The sequence below is a fragment of the Coenobita brevimanus genome, chromosome 99 (assembly GCF_032717465.1).
Source record: "Coenobita brevimanus isolate Jiangsu-jjx chromosome 99, ASM3271746v2, whole genome shotgun sequence".
Classification (NCBI taxonomy): domain Eukaryota; kingdom Metazoa; phylum Arthropoda; class Malacostraca; order Decapoda; family Coenobitidae; genus Coenobita; species Coenobita brevimanus.
The window spans coordinates 16044975-16064174 of NC_137052.1; the positions used below are offsets into that span (position 1 = coordinate 16044975).

The 19200-nt window shown below is 44.5% G+C and overlaps 1 protein-coding gene across 1 annotated transcript in view; it reads left to right on the plus strand.

Annotated features, from left to right (window-relative positions):
- The window catches only part of aux (cyclin-G-associated kinase), a 462562-nt gene that overhangs the window by 206233 nt on the left and 237129 nt on the right, over window positions 1-19200 (plus strand). The window contains exon 10 of the mRNA XM_080283925.1: window positions 10912-11027. Coding sequence (XP_080140051.1) covers window positions 10912-11027 — 116 coding nt within the window. The remainder of the gene's footprint in view (window positions 1-10911; window positions 11028-19200) is intronic.

Sequence of the window (19200 nt, forward strand, 5' to 3'; positions counted from 1 at the left end):
CGTGCGCTTCGTTCATTTTAGCCTTTATTTTCAGTGCTTATTTACAAATACGGATTCCAAACAACTTGTACGTTGTTGTATAAAGTGTACTGTGACAGATTGAGGCTGTGGTAGAAAGAAAACCGGGTTTCTGGAGGTGTGAAAGTGAAGACTTTGTTACCCAACTTTGCAAGTCTTCACAAGTCCTTTGGTAGTCCACGAAGGCTCAACATGTGTCTCAGGAGAAAGCTGAATGTAAGTACTATATGCCATAAAAATTTTAATGCTCTAGGGTTAATCTATGATTTTTGGCAAATATTTTCCCACAGGTACTCAGACCCTGCTACAACCCCGCCACAGCGGGGGGATCGGCCATACACAGCCGCGTTTTAGGGGTTAAATTTGCCTGCGGGTTGGGAAAGCTTACGGCAAGCAACAGCAGACAAGTGGTGGGAGTCGATTGAAACTCCTTCCCTCTCCATTCGGTTGAAGTACATGACCAGGAACCTCTCGATCATGACAAGTGAAGAGTTAGACACTCGAATCCTCTGGTCTATTGGAGATCCCCCGTAGGCTCGCATGGTCTTCATAGTGGCATCCTTCTTCCCCAGGATCATATGAATAGTTGAATCGTTGACCTGCTACACCTTGGTGATGGGACAGTGACTTTCTCCTCTCTCCTTGTGCTTGATGACATCAAGCTTCTGCTCTTGGGTCAGACTCATGCGACGTATCATTGCGTCATGGTGCGGTGTTGGGCTGGATCAGGTGGCCAAAAAGAAAGACCAGAGGTAACACACAGCACGTGTAGAGGCAGAGCTGGGGGAGAGGGTAGGCTCAAGTGGGACAGGAATGCTCAGCGGACCGAAACAACACACCACACAGACACGTGATGGTCATATGTCACAGGCAGATGCAACCCAAGCTATGACTGTCGCTGCCTGCATTATGTCCGTTTTCCACCGCGTTCTGTCTATCTATCTATTTCCAGTCGCCTTAATCCCATAAGGGGTGGCCACAGACAAATCACCTCCATGTCACCCTGTCCCCTGCCATTTCACGGCCCAGCTCACACCCCTTTCTTTCATATACCCCTCCATTCCATCCCTCCATCTCATCCTTGGCCTCCCTCTCACTCTCCCTCCTCCACCTCACTCATATACGCTCTCCTCGTCAGTCTCTTACTCTCCATCCTCTCCACAGGGCCAAACCACCTCAGTGTTTCTCTTAACGTTCCCTATCACATCCATATCCACATCACAATGCTCCTTCACTTCCTTATTTGTCAGTCTGTCTCTCCATGTGACTCCACATGCTCCTCTCAAATAACTCATTCCACTGCTCTCACTCGTCATTTCTGTCCCTCCAACAAGGTCCAAATTTCACTTCCGTACGTTAGAGTTGGTATCACAATACTGTCATGTAGTAACTTTTTCACTTCCATCCTCATTTCCCTGTTTCTTATCACTGCTTTCAAGAAACCAGCAACCTTTCCTCCTTGTTGTACCTTTTCAAGCACTTCACCCTTTAAACTTCCATCCTTATTCATCACACTGCCCAAGTACTTAAATGCACTCACATTTTCTATTTCCTCCTCATCCAGCCTCACTGTACCCTGACTTCACTTCTCCCGAAGACCATAACTTTACCCTACATTCACCTTTAGATTCCATTGCTTACACACACTCCCAAACTCATCCACCAAGCCTTGCAGCTCCCCTTCGTCTTCACTTAACAACACGGTATCATATGCAAACAACAGTACTGGGAGTTTCCAAACATTGCCCTCTCTCATTAGGGCCACTCCAACATCCACAGCCCTACCTTGTACCTCTTTTATATCCCCACCCATATACAGATTGAGTAACCATGGAGACATGACACATCCTGTTTCAATCCAACCTATCTATCTATCTATCTATTGCCAGATGCCTTAATCCCATAAGGGATGGCCACAAACAAATGGCCTCCATGTCACCTTGTCTCCTGCCATTTCACTGCCCTGCTCCCAGCTCATACCCCCCACTCTCATATACCTCTCCATCCCTTCATCTCATCCTTGGCCTCCCCTTCCCTCTCCCCCCCTCCACCTCATTCACATACACTCTCTTCATCCGTCTCTTACTGTCCATCCTCTCCACATGTCCAAACCACCTCAGTGTGTTTCTCCTAATGCTTCCTGTCACATCCACAACCACACCACAATGCTCCTTCACATCCTCCTTTGTCAGTCTGTCTGTCCATGTGACTCCACACATGCTCCTCTCAAATAAGTCATTTCCATTGCTCTCACTCTTGACTTCTGTCCCTCCAACAAGGTCCAAGTTTCACTTCCATACATTAGAGTTGGTATCACAATACTGTCATGTAGTAGCTTTTTCACTTCCATGCTCACTTCACTGTTTCTTATCACTGCTATCAAGGAACCAGCAAGCTTTCTTCCCTGTTGCACCCTTTGAAGCACTTCACCCTCTAAACATCCATCCTTACTCATAAACACACTCACATTTTCCTTACATAAACACACTCACATTCTCCATTTCCTCCTCATCCAGCCTCACTGTACATTCACTAACTTCACTTCTCTTGAAGACCATAACTTTACTCTTCCCTACATCCTCCTTAGATTCTGATTCTTACATACTCCCCCATACTAATCCACCAAGCCTTGCAGCTCCCCTTCGTCTTGACTTAACAACACAGTATCATCTGCAAACAACAGTACAGGGGGTTTGGACACACTGCCCTCTCTCACTAGGACCGCTCTAACGGCCACTGCCCTACCTTGTATCTCATTTATAACCCCATCCATATACAGATTGAACAACCATGGAGACATGACATATCCTGTTTAAATACAACCTATCTGTCTATCTATCTGTCTATTGCCAGACACCTTAATCCCATAAGGGGTGGCCACAAACAGATCTCCTCCATGTCACCCTGAACCCCGGCATTTCACTGCCCTGCTCCCAGCTCACACACCCCTCTCTCATATACCTCTCCATCCCTCCATCTCATCCTTGGCCTCTCCCTCCCTCTCCCCCCCCTCCACCTCATTCACATACACTCTCTTCATCTGTCTCTTACTCTCCATTCTCTCCACATGTCCTAACCACCTCAGTGTGTTTCTCCTATTGCTTCCTATCACATCCACAACCACACCATAATGCTCCTTCAATTCCACCTGTGTCAGTCTGTCTCTCCATGTGACTCCACACATCTGTCTATCTATCTATTGCCAGACGCCTCAGTCCCATACGGGGTGGCCACAAACAAATCACCTCCACGTCGCCTTGTCCCCTGCCATTTCACTGCCCTGCTCCCAACTCACACCCCCCTCTCTCGTATATCTCTCCACCCCATCCCTTCATCTCATCCTCGGCCTCCCCCTCCCTCTCCCCCCTTCCACCTCACTCACATATACTCTCCTCGTCAGTCTCTCACCCTCCATCCTCTCCACATGGCCAAACTGTCACGAGTCGGCTAGTGACATTGGCTTGTGGGAAACCACGAACTCAAGTGGAATCCCAGTTTATCGTTCAGTAACCGCTCATTCGGTCGGGAGCCTTGTCAAATCAATTTTTCATTGTCATACGTGATCGTCTTTGTGTGAGACATTAGCGCTTCCGCTGAGCGATTTGTTTTGGGCGCGTTTCGCTCACTCTAGCCGTTAAAAATGTGGTCCTAGCGCTCCCTTTTTCCCACGAGTTTACTTAGTCCAGTGTCTGCTGTGACGGAGTGAGGTTCTGTGCTCCAGCAGTGAGAGGTCAGCTATAACCCAGGCTCCACTAGACTACACTTCTCCAGGATCCCACCCTTTATTGGTGATACACTGCATTCATTGACCAGTATTTTCTTTTCGTTTTTCCTAGACTTAAGAGTTTAGTTAAGGTGTTTTTCCTAGGCGTAAGAATTTAGCTTTTGAGTGAGTGAGTGCAATCTCATTAATTTTATTTTGAAATGTAACGTTAAATTTATTTTGTAATCAATAAATTTAACAGTTCTTTTTCTTGAGCTTAATGTAATGTAAACTCTTGTTTCATTTCTCCGCAATTAAGCTTATTTCTCTTATAGCTCCTAGCTTGCATAAACGTTTGCCATTCATAACTGGTACTTAGGCCAGTCTTGTTGTATTAAGTTTAAAATCTGTTGTGCCTTCTAGGAGTTAAGCACCAGCAAGAACCTGATACTATTATTAGTATTAGTTATTTATTGTCAGGGGTGAAGTAACTTTCTCCAGAGGCTAACAGTACCAATAAACAGCAATTGAGTAATTAGTCTCTGCTGTGTACTGTTGAGAAAGTTTATAAATTCTCGTTCTTAGAGAATCATGTGAAGCAAGCCAGCGTAAAGTAATCGTTGCTTGATTTAGCAAGACAATCACTGTCCCTGCTCTTCAGTATTATTGAACATTATCATTTAAATAATATTTGCATTTATTTTAAAAACCCCGTGACACAAACCACCTCAGTGTGTTCCTCCTAATGCTTCTTATCACATCCACATCGACACCACAATGCTCCTATATATCCTCATTTGTCAGCCTGTCTCTCCATGTGGCTCCACATGCTCCTTTTAAATAACTCATTTCCACTGCTCTCACTCTTGACTTGTGTCCTTCCTACAATGTCCAAGCTTCACATCCATGTGTTAGAGTTGGTATCACAATACAGTCATGTAGTAACTTTTTCACATCCATGCTCACTTCCCTGTTTCTTATCACTGCTTTCAAGGAGCCAGCAACCTTCTTCCTTGTTGTACCCTTTCAAGCACTTCACCCTCCAAACTTCCATTTTACTCATCACACTCCCCAAGTACTTAAACGTACTCACATTTTCCATTTCCTCACCGTCCAGCCTCACTGTACATTCACTGACTTCGCCTCTCTCAAAGACCATCACTTTACTCTTCCATGCATTCACCTTTAGATTCTGTTTCTTACACACTCTCCCAAACTCATCCACCAAACCTTGCAGCTCCCCTTCATCTTCACTCAACAACACAGTATCATGTGCAAACAACAGTACAGGGAGTTTCCAAACACTACCGTCTCTCACCAGGGCCACTCCAACATCCACTGCCCTACCTTGTACCTCTTTTTATTACCCCATCCATGTACAAATTGAACAACCATGGAGACATAACACATCCCTGTTTCAACCGTACCTTCAATGAGAAAAATTCACTTAGTTCACCATCCACACGCACTGCAGCCTTAGCACCATCATACATACTCTTCACAGCATTCAACAACTTCCCATCTACTCCATATATCTTAATACTTTCCACAGTCCTTTTCTATCGACAATGTCATATGTTTTCTCCAAATCCATGAAAGCCACATACAACTTCTTTCCCTTCTCTAGAAACTTTTCCACTAAAAATCTAAGAATGAATATGTGATCTACACAACCGCTTCCCTTCATATAGCCTCCCTGTTCTTCTCCAACTAATTCCTCTGTTATTTCCCGAACTCTGTCAATAAGTATCTTATCATACACTTTTCCTGTTACACTAAGAAGACAAATGCCCCTATGATTACCACACTTTATTTTCCCCTTTCCCTTTGTACAAGGGAATAATTATACCTGACTTCCAATCCTCCGGGACTCTACCTTCCTCTCAGGCCAATCTGCACATCTTCCACATCCATTCTACTACTATCTCTCCCTCATGCTTCAGCATTTCACCACACACTCCATCAATTCCTGGGGCTTTCCCCAATTTGACTTTCTTCATTGCTTCCACAACTTCTATCCTACTGATTTCTTCCCCTCATCTCACATCCCTCCTTCTCCCAGCCATTCCCCAGCCACTTATACTCGCATTCTTTCCATCCTCTGTGTTCAACAATTCCTTGAAGTGTTCTCTCCATCTGCTCACCTTTTGTCCCTTCTCCACTAGTAATCTACCATTTTTATCTTTCACTCCCCTGCTAACTTCACTGCCACCTTGTCTTACTCTCTTCACCTCTTTCCAGAACATTTTCTTCAGTCCCTCTACTTTACACTCAAATTCCTGCCAAATTCCCCATCCACTCTTTTCTTACTCTCTCTTACTAATCTTTTCATCTTTCTCTTCCTGTCTACATATAACTCTCTCTGCCATCTCTCAACTTCTTCCACGCTCCTGTTTCTCATCCACTCAAAATATACTTTCTTCTTTTGTGCCACAGCCTCTCTCACCTCTTCAGTCCACCATGCTGTTCCCTGCATCCCTTTTTGTCTTCTCTTCACCCCACACACCACCTCACATGCACAGATTTCTTCTGTGACTATCTTGCATACACCAAAAATAGAGATATTCTCTCAGTTCACTATCTGCACATACTGCAGCCTTACCCTCATACATACTCGTCATGGCATTCAACATCTTCCCATCTACTCCATAGATTCTTAATCCTTTCCAGAATCTATGTCCATCCACCCTATCATATGCTTTCTCCAAATCCATAAAGGCCTCATAGAATGTCTTTTTTTCTTCTCTAGAAACTTTTCTACTAAAGATTTAAGAATGAATATCTGATCTACACAACCTTTTCTCTTCCTAAAACCTCCCTGTTATTTCCCTAATTCTGTCAGTAAGTATCCTACCACTGCGTTAAACTCTGTCAGTAAGTATCCTACCACTGCGTTATGACCAATTTTTTCGCATAATGACTGAATGAGTTTGGAAGTGTGTGTAAGAAACGGAATCCGAAGGTGAATGTAGGGAAGAGTAAAGTGATGGTCTTTGAGAGAGGTGAAGCCAGTGAATGTATAGTGAGGTTGGATGGTGAGGAGATGGAAAATGTGAGTATGTTTAAGTACTTGGGTAGTGTGATGAGTAAGGATGGAAGTTTGGAGGGTGAAGTGCTTGAAAGGGTACAACAAGGAAGAAAGGTTGCTGGTTCCTTGAAAGCAGTGATATGAAACAGAGAAGTGAGCATGGAACTGAAAAAGTTACTGCATGATGGAAGTGAAGCTTGGACGTTGTTGGAAGGACACAAGTCAAGAGTGAGAGCAGTGGAAATGAGTTATTTAAGAGGAGCCTGTGGAGTCGCATGGAGAGACAGACTGACAAATGAGGATATAAAGGAGCATTGTGGTCTGGATGTGGATGTGATAGGAAGCGTTAGGAGGAACACACTGAGGTTGTTTGGCCATGTGGAGAGGATGGAGGGTGAGAGACTGACAAGGAAAGTGTATGTGAGTGAGGTGGAGGGGGGAAGAGGGAGGGGGAGGCCAAGGATGAGATGGAGGGATGGAGTTGAGAGGTATATGAGAGAGGGGGTTGTGAGTTTGGAGCAGGGCAGTGAAATGGCGGGGGACAGGGCGACATGGAGGCGATTTGTTTGTGGCCTCCCTGTACTTGATTAAGGTGTCTGGCAATGGATAGATAGATATATAGATAAACTGTTTAAACCATTCTTTTGGGCCTCAGGCCATGTAATCCCTATCATCACAGCACAGTACGGTTTTCAAAAGAATGGGCAGATTTTTTCACCCGTGTTATCTGTCATTTTCACTTTTTGACTGTTTCTTGGCCTCAAAAATTTCCTTCTTTGTTATTTGAGGTTCGATCACTCTGATCGCGCGTGAAGTGAGCTTTGACTGTACAGGCATACCCCAATAATTGACAGAACAGAAACAGACAAATTGCTCTTTCAGCGATATGTAATAGGAGACATATCCCGGATAACCATCACGTTGTGCATTGCATGCTTCATTCTTCTGAGTATCTGACCATTTGCAGTTTGAAATGCAGGGGGTTCAGCTTATTTATTTTTCAACACTGCAAAAAAGAAACATTGTATTTATTATTATATAAGGGATCAGCATGCAAGGATTCCTCTTCCATCATTATCATCATCATCATCTTCATCTTCAGTCTTACTAAAAAAAAAAAAAAAAAAAAGAAGAAGAAGAAGACGAAGCAGCAGCAGCAGCAGGCCCACATTTGCAAGAAATATTATTCCACTTGCTCTTCCACTGCTGGATTGAGAGAGAGAGAGAGAGAGAGAAAGCAGCTGCATTGCCTTGTGTAAACATTGTCTCTGCAAGTGATAAGAGAACAAGGGACACAGATTTCTTGTATACTTCCTCTTTTACTGAATTTTCATTTATCGTTTTCTAGTGGAGAAGTGAGAAAAAGTGAACAGATGGAGAGAACACTTTAAGGAATTGTTGAACGTAGAGGATGGAAGTAATGCGAGTATAAGTGGCTGGGGAATGGCTGGGAGAAGGAGGGAGGTGAGAAGACAGGAAGAAATCAGTAGGATAGAAGTTGTGGAAGCAATGAAGAAAGTTAAATCGGGGAAAGCCCCAGGAATTGATGGAGTGTGTGGTGAAATGCTGAAGCACGGGGGAGAGGTAGTAGTAGAATGGATGTGGAAGATGTGCAGATTGGCCTGGGAGGAAGGTAGAGTCCCGGAGGATTGGAAGTCAGGTATAATTATTTCCTTGTACAAAGGAAAAGGGGAAAAAGAAGTGTGTGGTACTCATAGGGGCATTTGTCTTCTTAGTATAATAGGAAAAGTGTATGGTAGGATACTTATTGACAGAGTTAGAGAAAGAACAGAGAAATTAGTTGGAGAAGAACAGGGAGGCTTTAGGAAGGGAAGAGGTTGTGTAGATCAGATATTCATTCCTAGATCTTTAGTGGAAAAGTTTCTAGAGAAGGGAAAGAAGTTGTATGCGGCTTTCATGGATTTGGAGAAAGCATATGACAGGGTGGATAGACAAGGATTGTGGAAAGTGTTAAGAATATATGGAGTAGGTCGGAAGTTGTTGAATGCTGTGAAGAGTATGTACGATGGTGCGAAGGCTGCAGTGCGTGTGGATGGTGAACTAAGTGAAATTTTCTCTTTGAAAGTTGGTTTGAAACAGGGATGTGTCATGTCTCCATGGTTGTTCAATCTGTACATGGATGGGGTAATAAAAGAGGTACAAGGTAGGGTAGTGGATGTTGGAGTGGCCCTGGTGAGAGAGGATAATGTTTGGAAACTCCTTGTACTGTTGTTTGCAGATGATACTGTGTTGTTGAGTGAAGACGAAGGGGAGCTGCAAGGCTTGGTGGATGAGTTTGAGAGAGTGTGTAAGAAACGTAATCTAAAGGTGAATGTAGGGAAGAGTAAAGTGATGGTCTTTGAGAGAGGTGAAGTTAGTGAATGTACAGCGAGGTTGGATGGTGAGGAATTGGAAAATGTGAGTATGTTTAAGTACTTGGGTAGTGTGATGAGTAGGGATAGAAGTTTGGAGGGTGAAGTGATTGAAAGGGTACAGCAGGGAAGAAAGGTTGCTGGTTCTTTGAAAGCAGTGATAAGAAACAGGGAAGTGAGCATGGAAGTGAAAAAGTTAGTACATGACAGTATTGTGATACCAACTCTAACGTACGGAAGTGAAGCTTGGACATTGTTGGAAGGACACAAGTCAAGAGTGAGAGCAGTGGAAATGAGTTATTTAAGTGGAGCCTGTGGAGTCACGTGGAGAGACAGGCTGACGAATGAGGATATAAAGGAGCGTTGTGGTGTGGATGTGGATGTGATAGGAAGCGTTATGAGGAACACACTGAGGTGGTTTGGCCATGTGGAGAGGATGGAGGGTGAAAGACTGACGAAGAGAGTGTATGTGAGTGAGGTGGAGGGGGGAAGAGGGAGGGGGAGGCCGAGGATGAGATGGAGGGATGGGGTGGAGAGGTATATGAGAGAAGGGGGTGTGAGTTGGGAGCAGGGCAGTGAAATGGCGGGGGACAGGGCGACTTGGAGGCGATTTGTTTGTGGCCACCCCAAACGGGATTGAGGCATCTGGCAATAGATAGATAGATAGATAGATAGTTTTCTTTTTTAACCCATGAATGTGATGCAGAAATGAATATGAGAGAGAAATAAAAGTTACAGGAGGAGGAAAGGAAAGAAAAGAGAAATAGGAGGAGGATGAGTGGAAGAAAAATAGGTAGGGGGAGAGAAGAGCTACTGTTAAAGTCATGTTCTGTCAGTGTGAGGTTTTATACTGGAAAAACATCCCTGCACACACAAGACTGGTATGCATGGCACCCTAAGTTTAACAGATGAATATGTAAAGTGGTATCTGTCTGAACACAATTATGGTACTGTACTTTTAGTATTAATAAATCCTATACATGCTTACTGTACTTGATATGAACATTTACCGATTTCATTTGATGTCCTTTGTGGTAGATTGCTTTACATGTTTATGAGTTTTGGTTGGGGGCGGGAACACATTTCTCTATTTCGTAAGAAACTTTTGGGAAACGTTTTCATTTTTCGTTTTCGTTTTTTAAAGGCTCCAACATGCTTGCATGTGTCGGCCTTGGTCACCTAATGGCGGCTCTCCATGCTGCACGATCCATTGCAGCCTCCCTGTTCAGTCCCTTAACCCTAAGGTCACACTTAATGACCTCGTCCCATGTCTTTCTCGGTCTACCCCTCATAACCCCACCCCCAATATTAACACTTCTCACCTTCCTCACCCAGCTATCATCCCCCATCCTCTCCACATGTCCAAACCACCTCAATCTACCTCTCCTCATCACAACACCAATACACTCCAGTCCCATCCTACCTCTCAACTCTTCCATTGTAAACATTGCTTCAAAATCAGACAGTCAATATCCAACGACTTTCATAGGTGCACATACCTGTCAGATATCGCTGTAGGCTTGTACTGTGCTTTCTCATTCTTTGCTCTCTTAACCCTACCTCACCTTATCTTTAAGCAGAAATAAGAAGTCAGAGGATATTGATAGTGATGATGCTAGGAATGATGACAGTGATGATGATGATGATGATGATTAGCCTTACCCCATCCCTAGGTGAGAAAAAGGGGCTGAGATGATGGTGATAATGATGGTGATAATATAATGGTGGTGATGATTACATCATTGTCATTAATTATTATTATTGATTATTGTTATTTTTGTTTCCCACAGATCCATAACACGAACTGATTTAGACATCTCGCATATTACATCAAGAATCCTGGCCATGTCATATCCAGCTGAAGGACTTGAATCTGCATATAGGAATCATGTGGAGGATGTGAAAGGTCAGACTGAAATTTATAATTTATTTTTCACCATCTACCCACGTGATGTAGTGCTATACAAGGCAGCCTTATTATACAATGCCCCGTTATGTGATAAATTGCTACAACAATAAATAGTTATACTTCGTCTCGGTACAAATTTTAAAAATTAATCATGATTTCAGTACAATGATATTGTTTTCAACGGCTGCCTTGGAGAATCTTGTGCGGATGTGGAGACACACACAAGCCAGAATGGCCGCCCAGTGTTTACATTTGCTGTGATGGTTGTCATTCATTCCAGTTTGTGCATGAAAGGCCACTGAAACACCATTGTTTTGCCAGATAACAGTGCAAGTGGTTAACAAATAGGGCAGTGTGCAGTATTAAGTGAAAAATAGTTTTTTGTGTGTATGATACTGAAACTTGTGACTTGGAAATCGTGCCAACCTTTACTAACCATCATCCCCTTTTGGGGCCCCTACTCTTGCATGAAAGGCCAATGGGACACTATTGTTATCGTCAAATAACTGCACAAGTGCTTAACAAATAGTGCAGTGTTCAGTATTAAGTGAAGTGATACTTTTTGTGTGTGAAATACTGAAACATGTGATTTGGAATTCGAGTCAACCTTGCGTAGCCATCATCCCCTTTTTAGGCCTCTACACAGCTGACTGAGCCAAGATGCCCACCCAGTGTTTTCAGTGGCCATGATCGTTGCCTTTCACTTTATTTTGTGCATGAAAGGCCAATGAAACACCATTGTTTTCGCCAAATAACAGCTCAAGTACTTAATAAATAGTGCAGTGTGTGATATTAAGTAAAGTGATACCATATCTTTTATGTGGCGTGGTCATCCAGGCCCTCCAACTGTCCCGCATCCTAGGGGGCGGGGGACCCATAGTGATGAATCGTACTTGCATAGGACAGACTTCAGGTGGGTAGCAGATATTTTTAGGTCAAATTAGGCTTTGCAATGAGGTCACCTTCCCTAACCCCATTGAATCCATGTTTTATCGACTTTGCTACACAATAATTCATTGTGCAATAGATCTTCACTTGATGCAACCCTGTTGTATAACGAGGCTGCACTGTAGTTCTTTTTACCTCAGCCTGGCCCAGATTTTTGTCCTTTTGTAACTTTCTTTGTAGGGATTCTTCCTTACTTCAGTACAGTCACATCTAGATGAAGCCTGAGGTTGCAGTTACTACACCACCACCACCACCACCACCTAATTTATAGTTTTTCCCCACCATCCACTCATAGTGTAGTGCTTCATTTGGATAACTGTCCAGAGTGATTGGCCAGATGGTTTCTTGTAGCCCAGGGAACCATTTACAAAGCTTGGTGGTAAATGTTTGACTAGATGGACAGTTGGTGGTCCTTGGGGTTGGTGCTCCAGCTGTACGTTTAGGGGTGTGTGAGCAACAACTAAGGCTGTGCCCTTAACAGCTACACCTTAAATTAGTGCATTACAGCTGAGGAGGCCTCCACTTAATACACCACCATTGTATATCTATAGTGTCTTATTCTCGCTATTGCTGCCATGGAGGGTGGCAATACGGTATGTCATCATTATTCGATGACATCACATTTACACAGCCTAACTCATGCTGCTACATGCAAACAAAAACTGTATTTAAAAAAAAAAAAAAAAAAAAAAAATGCCCTACATGAATGTCTTTCATTTCTATGAATCAGAACCTGAAAATTCTCTCTCTCTCTCCCTCTCTTTCCCTCTCAAATCCAAGGGTCAGTTCTTCTTACATAAAACTTCTCTTCAGTGAACAAGTGACCACTCGTACTTTAAATGTTTGGATGAAGTAGCCAGACCTAAGACCCCTGTGTACCAGAAGGAGCAATAAAAGACATGATTTTAAAGAACATTGTGTAAGTTAATTTTATTCATTTACCCAGTGCCACTTAATGGTCAGTATCCTGCGCACCACATGATCTACAGTGTGTCTGAGTAGCAGTTCTCTTTATATGCCAGGGATGTGTTCCGAAATAACTTTTTTTTTTTCTTCTTCTTCTTCTTTTCGTTTTCGTTTTTTTTTTTTAAAGGCTCCAACATGCTTGCATGTGTCAGCCTTGGTCACCTAATGGCGGCTCTCCATGCTGCACGATCCATTGCAGCCTCCCTGTTCAGTCCCTTAACCCTGAGGTCACACTTAAAGACCTCGTCCCATGTCTTTCTCGGTCTACCCTTCATAACCCCACCCCCAATATTAACACTTCTCACCTTCCTTACCCAATTATCATCCCCCATCCTCTCCACATGTCCAAACCATCTCAATCTACCTCTCCTCATCACAACACCAATACACTCCAGTCCCATCCTACCTCTCAACTCTTCCATCGTAAACCCAGCCCCTCCAGGCCTTGGACGCAGGGACGCACTGCACATCCACCTAATCATTGTCATTTCTGTACGTCTGAGCTGGCGAATATCTTCCTCCTTCACTGCCCAGGTCTCAGTACCATACAGCATTATACTCCTAACACATGCTGCATACAAAGACCCCTTAGCCCATAGGGAGAGTCCTCTCAATGTCAGGAGAGACAAGAGCTCCATGAACTTCTTCCAACCACTTCTCACCCTAGCCACAGAGCTAGCTCCAGCCCCACCTCCAGCACACAACATGTCTCCCAAATAACAAAACTCTTCCACACACTCAAGAGATTCACCAGCAAGTTCAATCCTCTCGTCTTTTTTTTTTTTTTTTTTTTTTTTTTTCCAATGTGAAGAAGAAGGAACCAAAGGCCATGAGCCTGCAAAACTGTTCCTTCCAAGAGAAAAACAAAATACAAGAGGGAGCCAAATTCAAGATCCATTCATTTCGAGATGCCTGGACACACTGCATTTGAAAGACCGGAGATCATAGGAAGCAGGAAATACAGACAGACGGAGACAGTTCCAGAGTTGACCTGTTGCATAAATGAAGGACTGGGAGTAACGGTTAACTCATGCATTAGAGAGTTGGACAGAAAAAGGGTGAGAGTTTGCTGCTAGACAGGTGCTACGCACCCGTCGTAGAAGTGGAGGAATGCATGCAGACAGTTCAGAGGAACAGCGACCATTGAAGTAGCGATAGATAAAAGATAAAGATGCAACATTGCGGCGAAGAGACAGAGGTTGAAGGGAGTCAGTAAGAGGGGGAGAGTTAATGAGACGAAAAGCCTTTGACTCCACCCTATTGAGAAGAGCTGTATGTGGGAAGCCTCCCCACACATGAGAGTTGTACTCCACACAGGGGTGGCTAAAACCCCTGTATAGAGTCAACAATTGTACAGGGGCAAAGAAGGAACGGAGTCGGCTTAGCACACCCAATCGCTTGGAATCAGATTTTACAAGAGATGTAATATGATCTTTCCAAGACAAGTCCCGAGCAAATGAAACCCCAAGCATGTTCAAGGATGATGCAGGATTAAGTTGAGTATTATTAAACATAAGTGGGTATACCTGTGGAAGATTTTGTCGGGTTGATAGGTGCAAAAACTGAGTCTTTGATGCATTAAAAACAACCAGATTATTTTTACCCCAGTCAGAGATATGAGCCAAGTCAGACATTAGGTGTGCCATAGCCTCATCCCTTGCCTGTTGAAGTAACTGCTGAGATGGACATTGTGGGAATCAAATGGAAAGGTGAAGAGTGGAGACATCAGCGTATGAGTGGATAGGGTTAGATGTACAGCTTAGAAGGTCATTGATGAATAAAAGGAAGAGAGTTGGTGATAGGACAGAGCCCTGAGGAACACCACTGTTAATAGATCTAGGAGATGAACGATAGCTGTCTACAACAGCGGCTATAGAACAACCAGAAAGGAAGCTAGAGATGAAGGCACAGAAAGAAGGATAGAAACCGTAAGAGGGCAGTTTGGAAATTAAAGATTTATGCCAGACTCGATCAAAAGCCTTTGAGATGTCAAGTGCAGTGGTAAAGCTTTCGCCAATGTCCCGAAACGAGGATGACCAGGAGTCTGAAAGGTAGGTGAGAAGGTCACGGGTGGAGCGTCCCTGACGGAACTCATACTGATGATCAGAAAGAAGGTTGTGATAGGAAAGATGCTTTAAAATTTTTCTATTAAGAATAGACTCAAAAACTTTTAAGATACAGGATGTTAAAGCAATTGGGCGATAGTTAGAGGGTTGGGAATGGTCACCCTTCTTTGGGACTGGCTGAATGAGAGCAAACTTCCAGCAAGAAGGAAAGGTACAAGTTGACAGACAAAGACGAAAGAGTTTGTCTAGGCAGGGTGTTAGCACAGAAGCACAGTTCTTGAGAACAACAGGAGGGACTCCATCAGGCCCATATGCCTTATTAGTACTGAGGCCAGCAATGGCAGAAAATACATCAGCTGAAGAAATTTTAATGTTAGCCATGAGGAAGTCTGAGGGGGTAAGTGATGGAGGAACAGCACCGGAATCGTCTAAGGTGGAATTGGAGGAGAAAGTCTGAGCGAAGAGATCTGCTTTATCAGTAGCAGACACTGGATCTGCTTGCTCCAAACCTTCCCTGTCCCAGTCAAACTCCTCATTCAACAACCGGTTATAATGCTCTCTCCATGCTTCTTTAATATCCTCACTGTTTACCACTACCCTTCCTTCATCATTCTTCACACACTGCTCACCTATGATATCCCGATTATCCCTCTTCACTTGACCTGCCACCCTAAATATCATATTTTTCCTTTCCCCATGATTTAGGTTATCAAGTAAAAGTCTCTGTGACTCAGACTTTGCCCTGTATACCTCTCTTCTAGCCCTATGCTTGGCAGCCAAATATTCCTCTGCTATCTCCCTTCTTCCATTCCCAGAAAAGCCTTCTTTTCTCCTTAACTGCAGCTTCGACACCCTCATCCCACCACCAAGTTACTTTTTTTCATGTAAATTAGTACTGCAGTCAATCAGTTCAGTAAGTTTAACCCCTAACCACTGGCTGACTTGTATAGCTGTCACGAGTCAGGGCGCGGAGCATCGCCAGCTGGTGGCATATACTGCGCTCACCTTCCTGCCACCCTTTGAATTCTCGACCATTTTCTGTGATACCCACCAGGTAGGTAGGACCCCAGGTACCCTGCGGTTGGCGGTTCAGTCTGTACATGGCAGTTGTAGCATGAGGAGCCATGTCTTCTTCCTTGTCATGGTCCGATTCCGTAACATCGCGTGAAGGGCCGATTGCCTCGTTGATCCCCACGAAAATTCCACCCTTAGTGCTGGGGAAAGGGCTAATTGATAGTGCTATTGGACGTGCCTTGGACGAACCATGTCCTCACGGGTCCTCAGAGGACAGGAAGAGCTACCACGTGGAGAGCGACCTCTCTCGCCGTCCGACCCCTACCTGCTCTCTGATGCCAGAGAAGGTTCTGAAACTCCTTGAGGAAGAGGGAAGGGCCTATGAAAGTGATGAATTCGGCGAGGAGGAGGCGATTGATGACCCAGGACATCGGGAAGGTGACCGTGGAGCTGGTGGTCATCTGCAGAACAAACTCCGAAGAGCTGACTCTCCCACACTGTCGCCACCTACTTGCCGACATCTTGTCCTACAATGATCCCCAACACCTCAACCTAGCACCTCAAGGGCTGATTCTCCACAACTGGGCCCTTCAGGTGTGGTATTTCCTGCACGGGTCCCACGTGGAGATACGCAGCACCGAGCACCTCCCCAGGGAAGTTCCACATCAGGTGAGTCATCACCCGCCTACTCCCCCACCTCCCACACCTCTCCCTTTCCTTCCTCCTCGCCTGCTGCCCATGGGCGTGCCTGAGTGATGAAAAAACATCCTGCAACTGCCAGATGGCCAGCTTTACAATGTGTGGGTAGAGTCAATACCTTTGTGTGGGAGGATGGTGCTGGCATTGAGTCGTCTGTGCCGGTATTTGATGGGGAGGGAGCAGGTGTGCAGGAGGATGAGCTTCCTCCCAGGCCCTGGACTATTAGCCGTTTGTTCAGGGCCATTTTCACGACTCCTGTCGTGCAGTACCTGGTGGAGGAAATCAATTTCCACCAGGCCATGTGTGTGTGGTGGCTGGACATGGCTGCCAGCAAGAGCATGCACATGCATGACTGGATACCTGTGGAGGTGGGGGAGATGTTTGTGTGGCTAGCCCTTACCATGTTGATGGCGCACGTAAGAAAACATGCTCCATGACTATTGATTGGTTGATGAACTCGTTGGCACACCTGTCTTCGGTAAGTATATGGCCCGTGACGGGTACCTGCCCATCCTAAGGTTCCTTCATTTCAATAGAAATTACAGGCCTGCACTGAATGACAGGTTATGGAAAATAAGACCAGTCCTAGCAATGCTCAAGGAGTCATTTTCCAGGGTTTTTCATCTGTTCCAGAAAGTGGGTATTGACGAGTAGCCAGTGTTATTCAGGGGCAGGCTGGCATTTATTCAGTATGTGCCGTAAAAGCGTCACCAGTTTGGCGTCAAATTCTTTGTCCTTTACGACTGCAAAACTGGTTATGTACTAGATGTGATAGTTATTCGGCAACAGATGTTGATGTACCTAGTGACGATCCTCATGGGTTCTCTGCATTGGTCATGAAAGTGCTTATGGAAAGGTATTTCAACAGGCATCACATTCTGTACACTGATAATTATTACACTGCCCCGGCGTTGACCAAGTATTTGCTTGGCCACGGTACTGGTCCTGTGGAACTGTTAGGGCCAACAGAAAGAATTTCCCTGTAGTTCTGGCAAATACTGAGAAAGGAGCCCTTCTGACCAAAAAATGTGGCAACACGTTAGCCCTTCTCTGACATGACAAGAGACTGGTAAACATGTTGTCTACAGTACATGAGGAGGTGTTGAAGGAAACTGGAAAAACACTCTACAGGACCAGGGAACCTGTGATAAAGCCAGATGCAGTCAATGATTATAATATCAACATGCAGCTTGTTGATAAATCGGACATGCAAATTGGTGAGGTCAGTTGCCTATGTAAGTCCTGCAGGTGGTACAAGAAGGCATTTTTACACCTTCTTGATATCTCCATCCTGAACAGTTACATGCTGTTCAAGGAGCTCGTTGGTAAACCTCTCTCTCTACGAGAGTTTGAGAGAGAGCTGGCACATGAACTCCTTGAAGAATATTCAGCTACACAGGTGCCAGGTGCTAGGTGGGGGACAGCGGCTACAGTGGACAGGCTCAGCTGTGCTGAGTATTTCTGGCTGCACAAGCTGGCAGAGATTAGCCATACCACAGCAGGTCATCAGGACTACAGGCGGTGCCATGTTTGTCACACAACCAAACGCCGCCTTCTGGCACGAAAAGAGACCTCTTACCAATGTGCAGAGTGCAAGGTCCCCCTGTGCCCTAAATGTTTTTCCAAGTATCACTCCGAGCGTGAATGCTGAGCAGGTGTGTGGGAAAGTGTAAATAATATACATGAATTCAGAAGTTTGTGTATTTTTATAAATAAGTGAAATGTTGGATATTATAAGTGATTTATAGTAAGTGCATTGTGGTAGGTGGGGGCGCTAACCATCCACTCACTCGATGTAGTGCTGCTGTTGGGTGTCTGCCCTTTTCTCTCCATCCTTCTTTCCTTCCATCCTCTTCTTTTTTCCTTTCCTTGATTCTTTCCTTGTCCTTCTGCCTACAGATAACTTTACACTCCCTCTTCTGTCTTTCTTTGCTTCATTCTTTCCTCTTCCTTCTGCCTGTGGGTGACTCTACACTGAGTGACAAGCCAAATGGTTTCCTGTACACCAGGAAACCATTTACTACACTTGGTGGTAACCATATAACCAAATTTTGGCACCTGGTGATTTAGTGGGTAATTATTGCGCTCCAGTCAGATTGAGCCGATGAAGAGTTTATATCCAAGGGGTGGTTGGGGTTGATTGCTCAGGTAATGCCACTCAGGGATGAGTGAGGCTGGTCAGTATCATCTTAAATGTCGGGACCAACTGCTTAGCCCCGGGCTCCTACACTCCTCTTGGGGCATTGTAGGATTGGATGATGGATGGATGGATGGATAGTAAGTGCTGTGATATAAGTGTTTTATAATAAGTTCCACAAGTGCAGCGCAAAAAGTGTTAGTTTATTGGATATTGGTGAAAAAATCATTGGAAATACTTTGGGTTAGCCTACCTGTTACCTGAAAGAAACCCACTTGTGAGTGGGCCAGAAAGAAAATTACCTGGTTGACTGTAACATAGTTATTTCACTCGATACTCA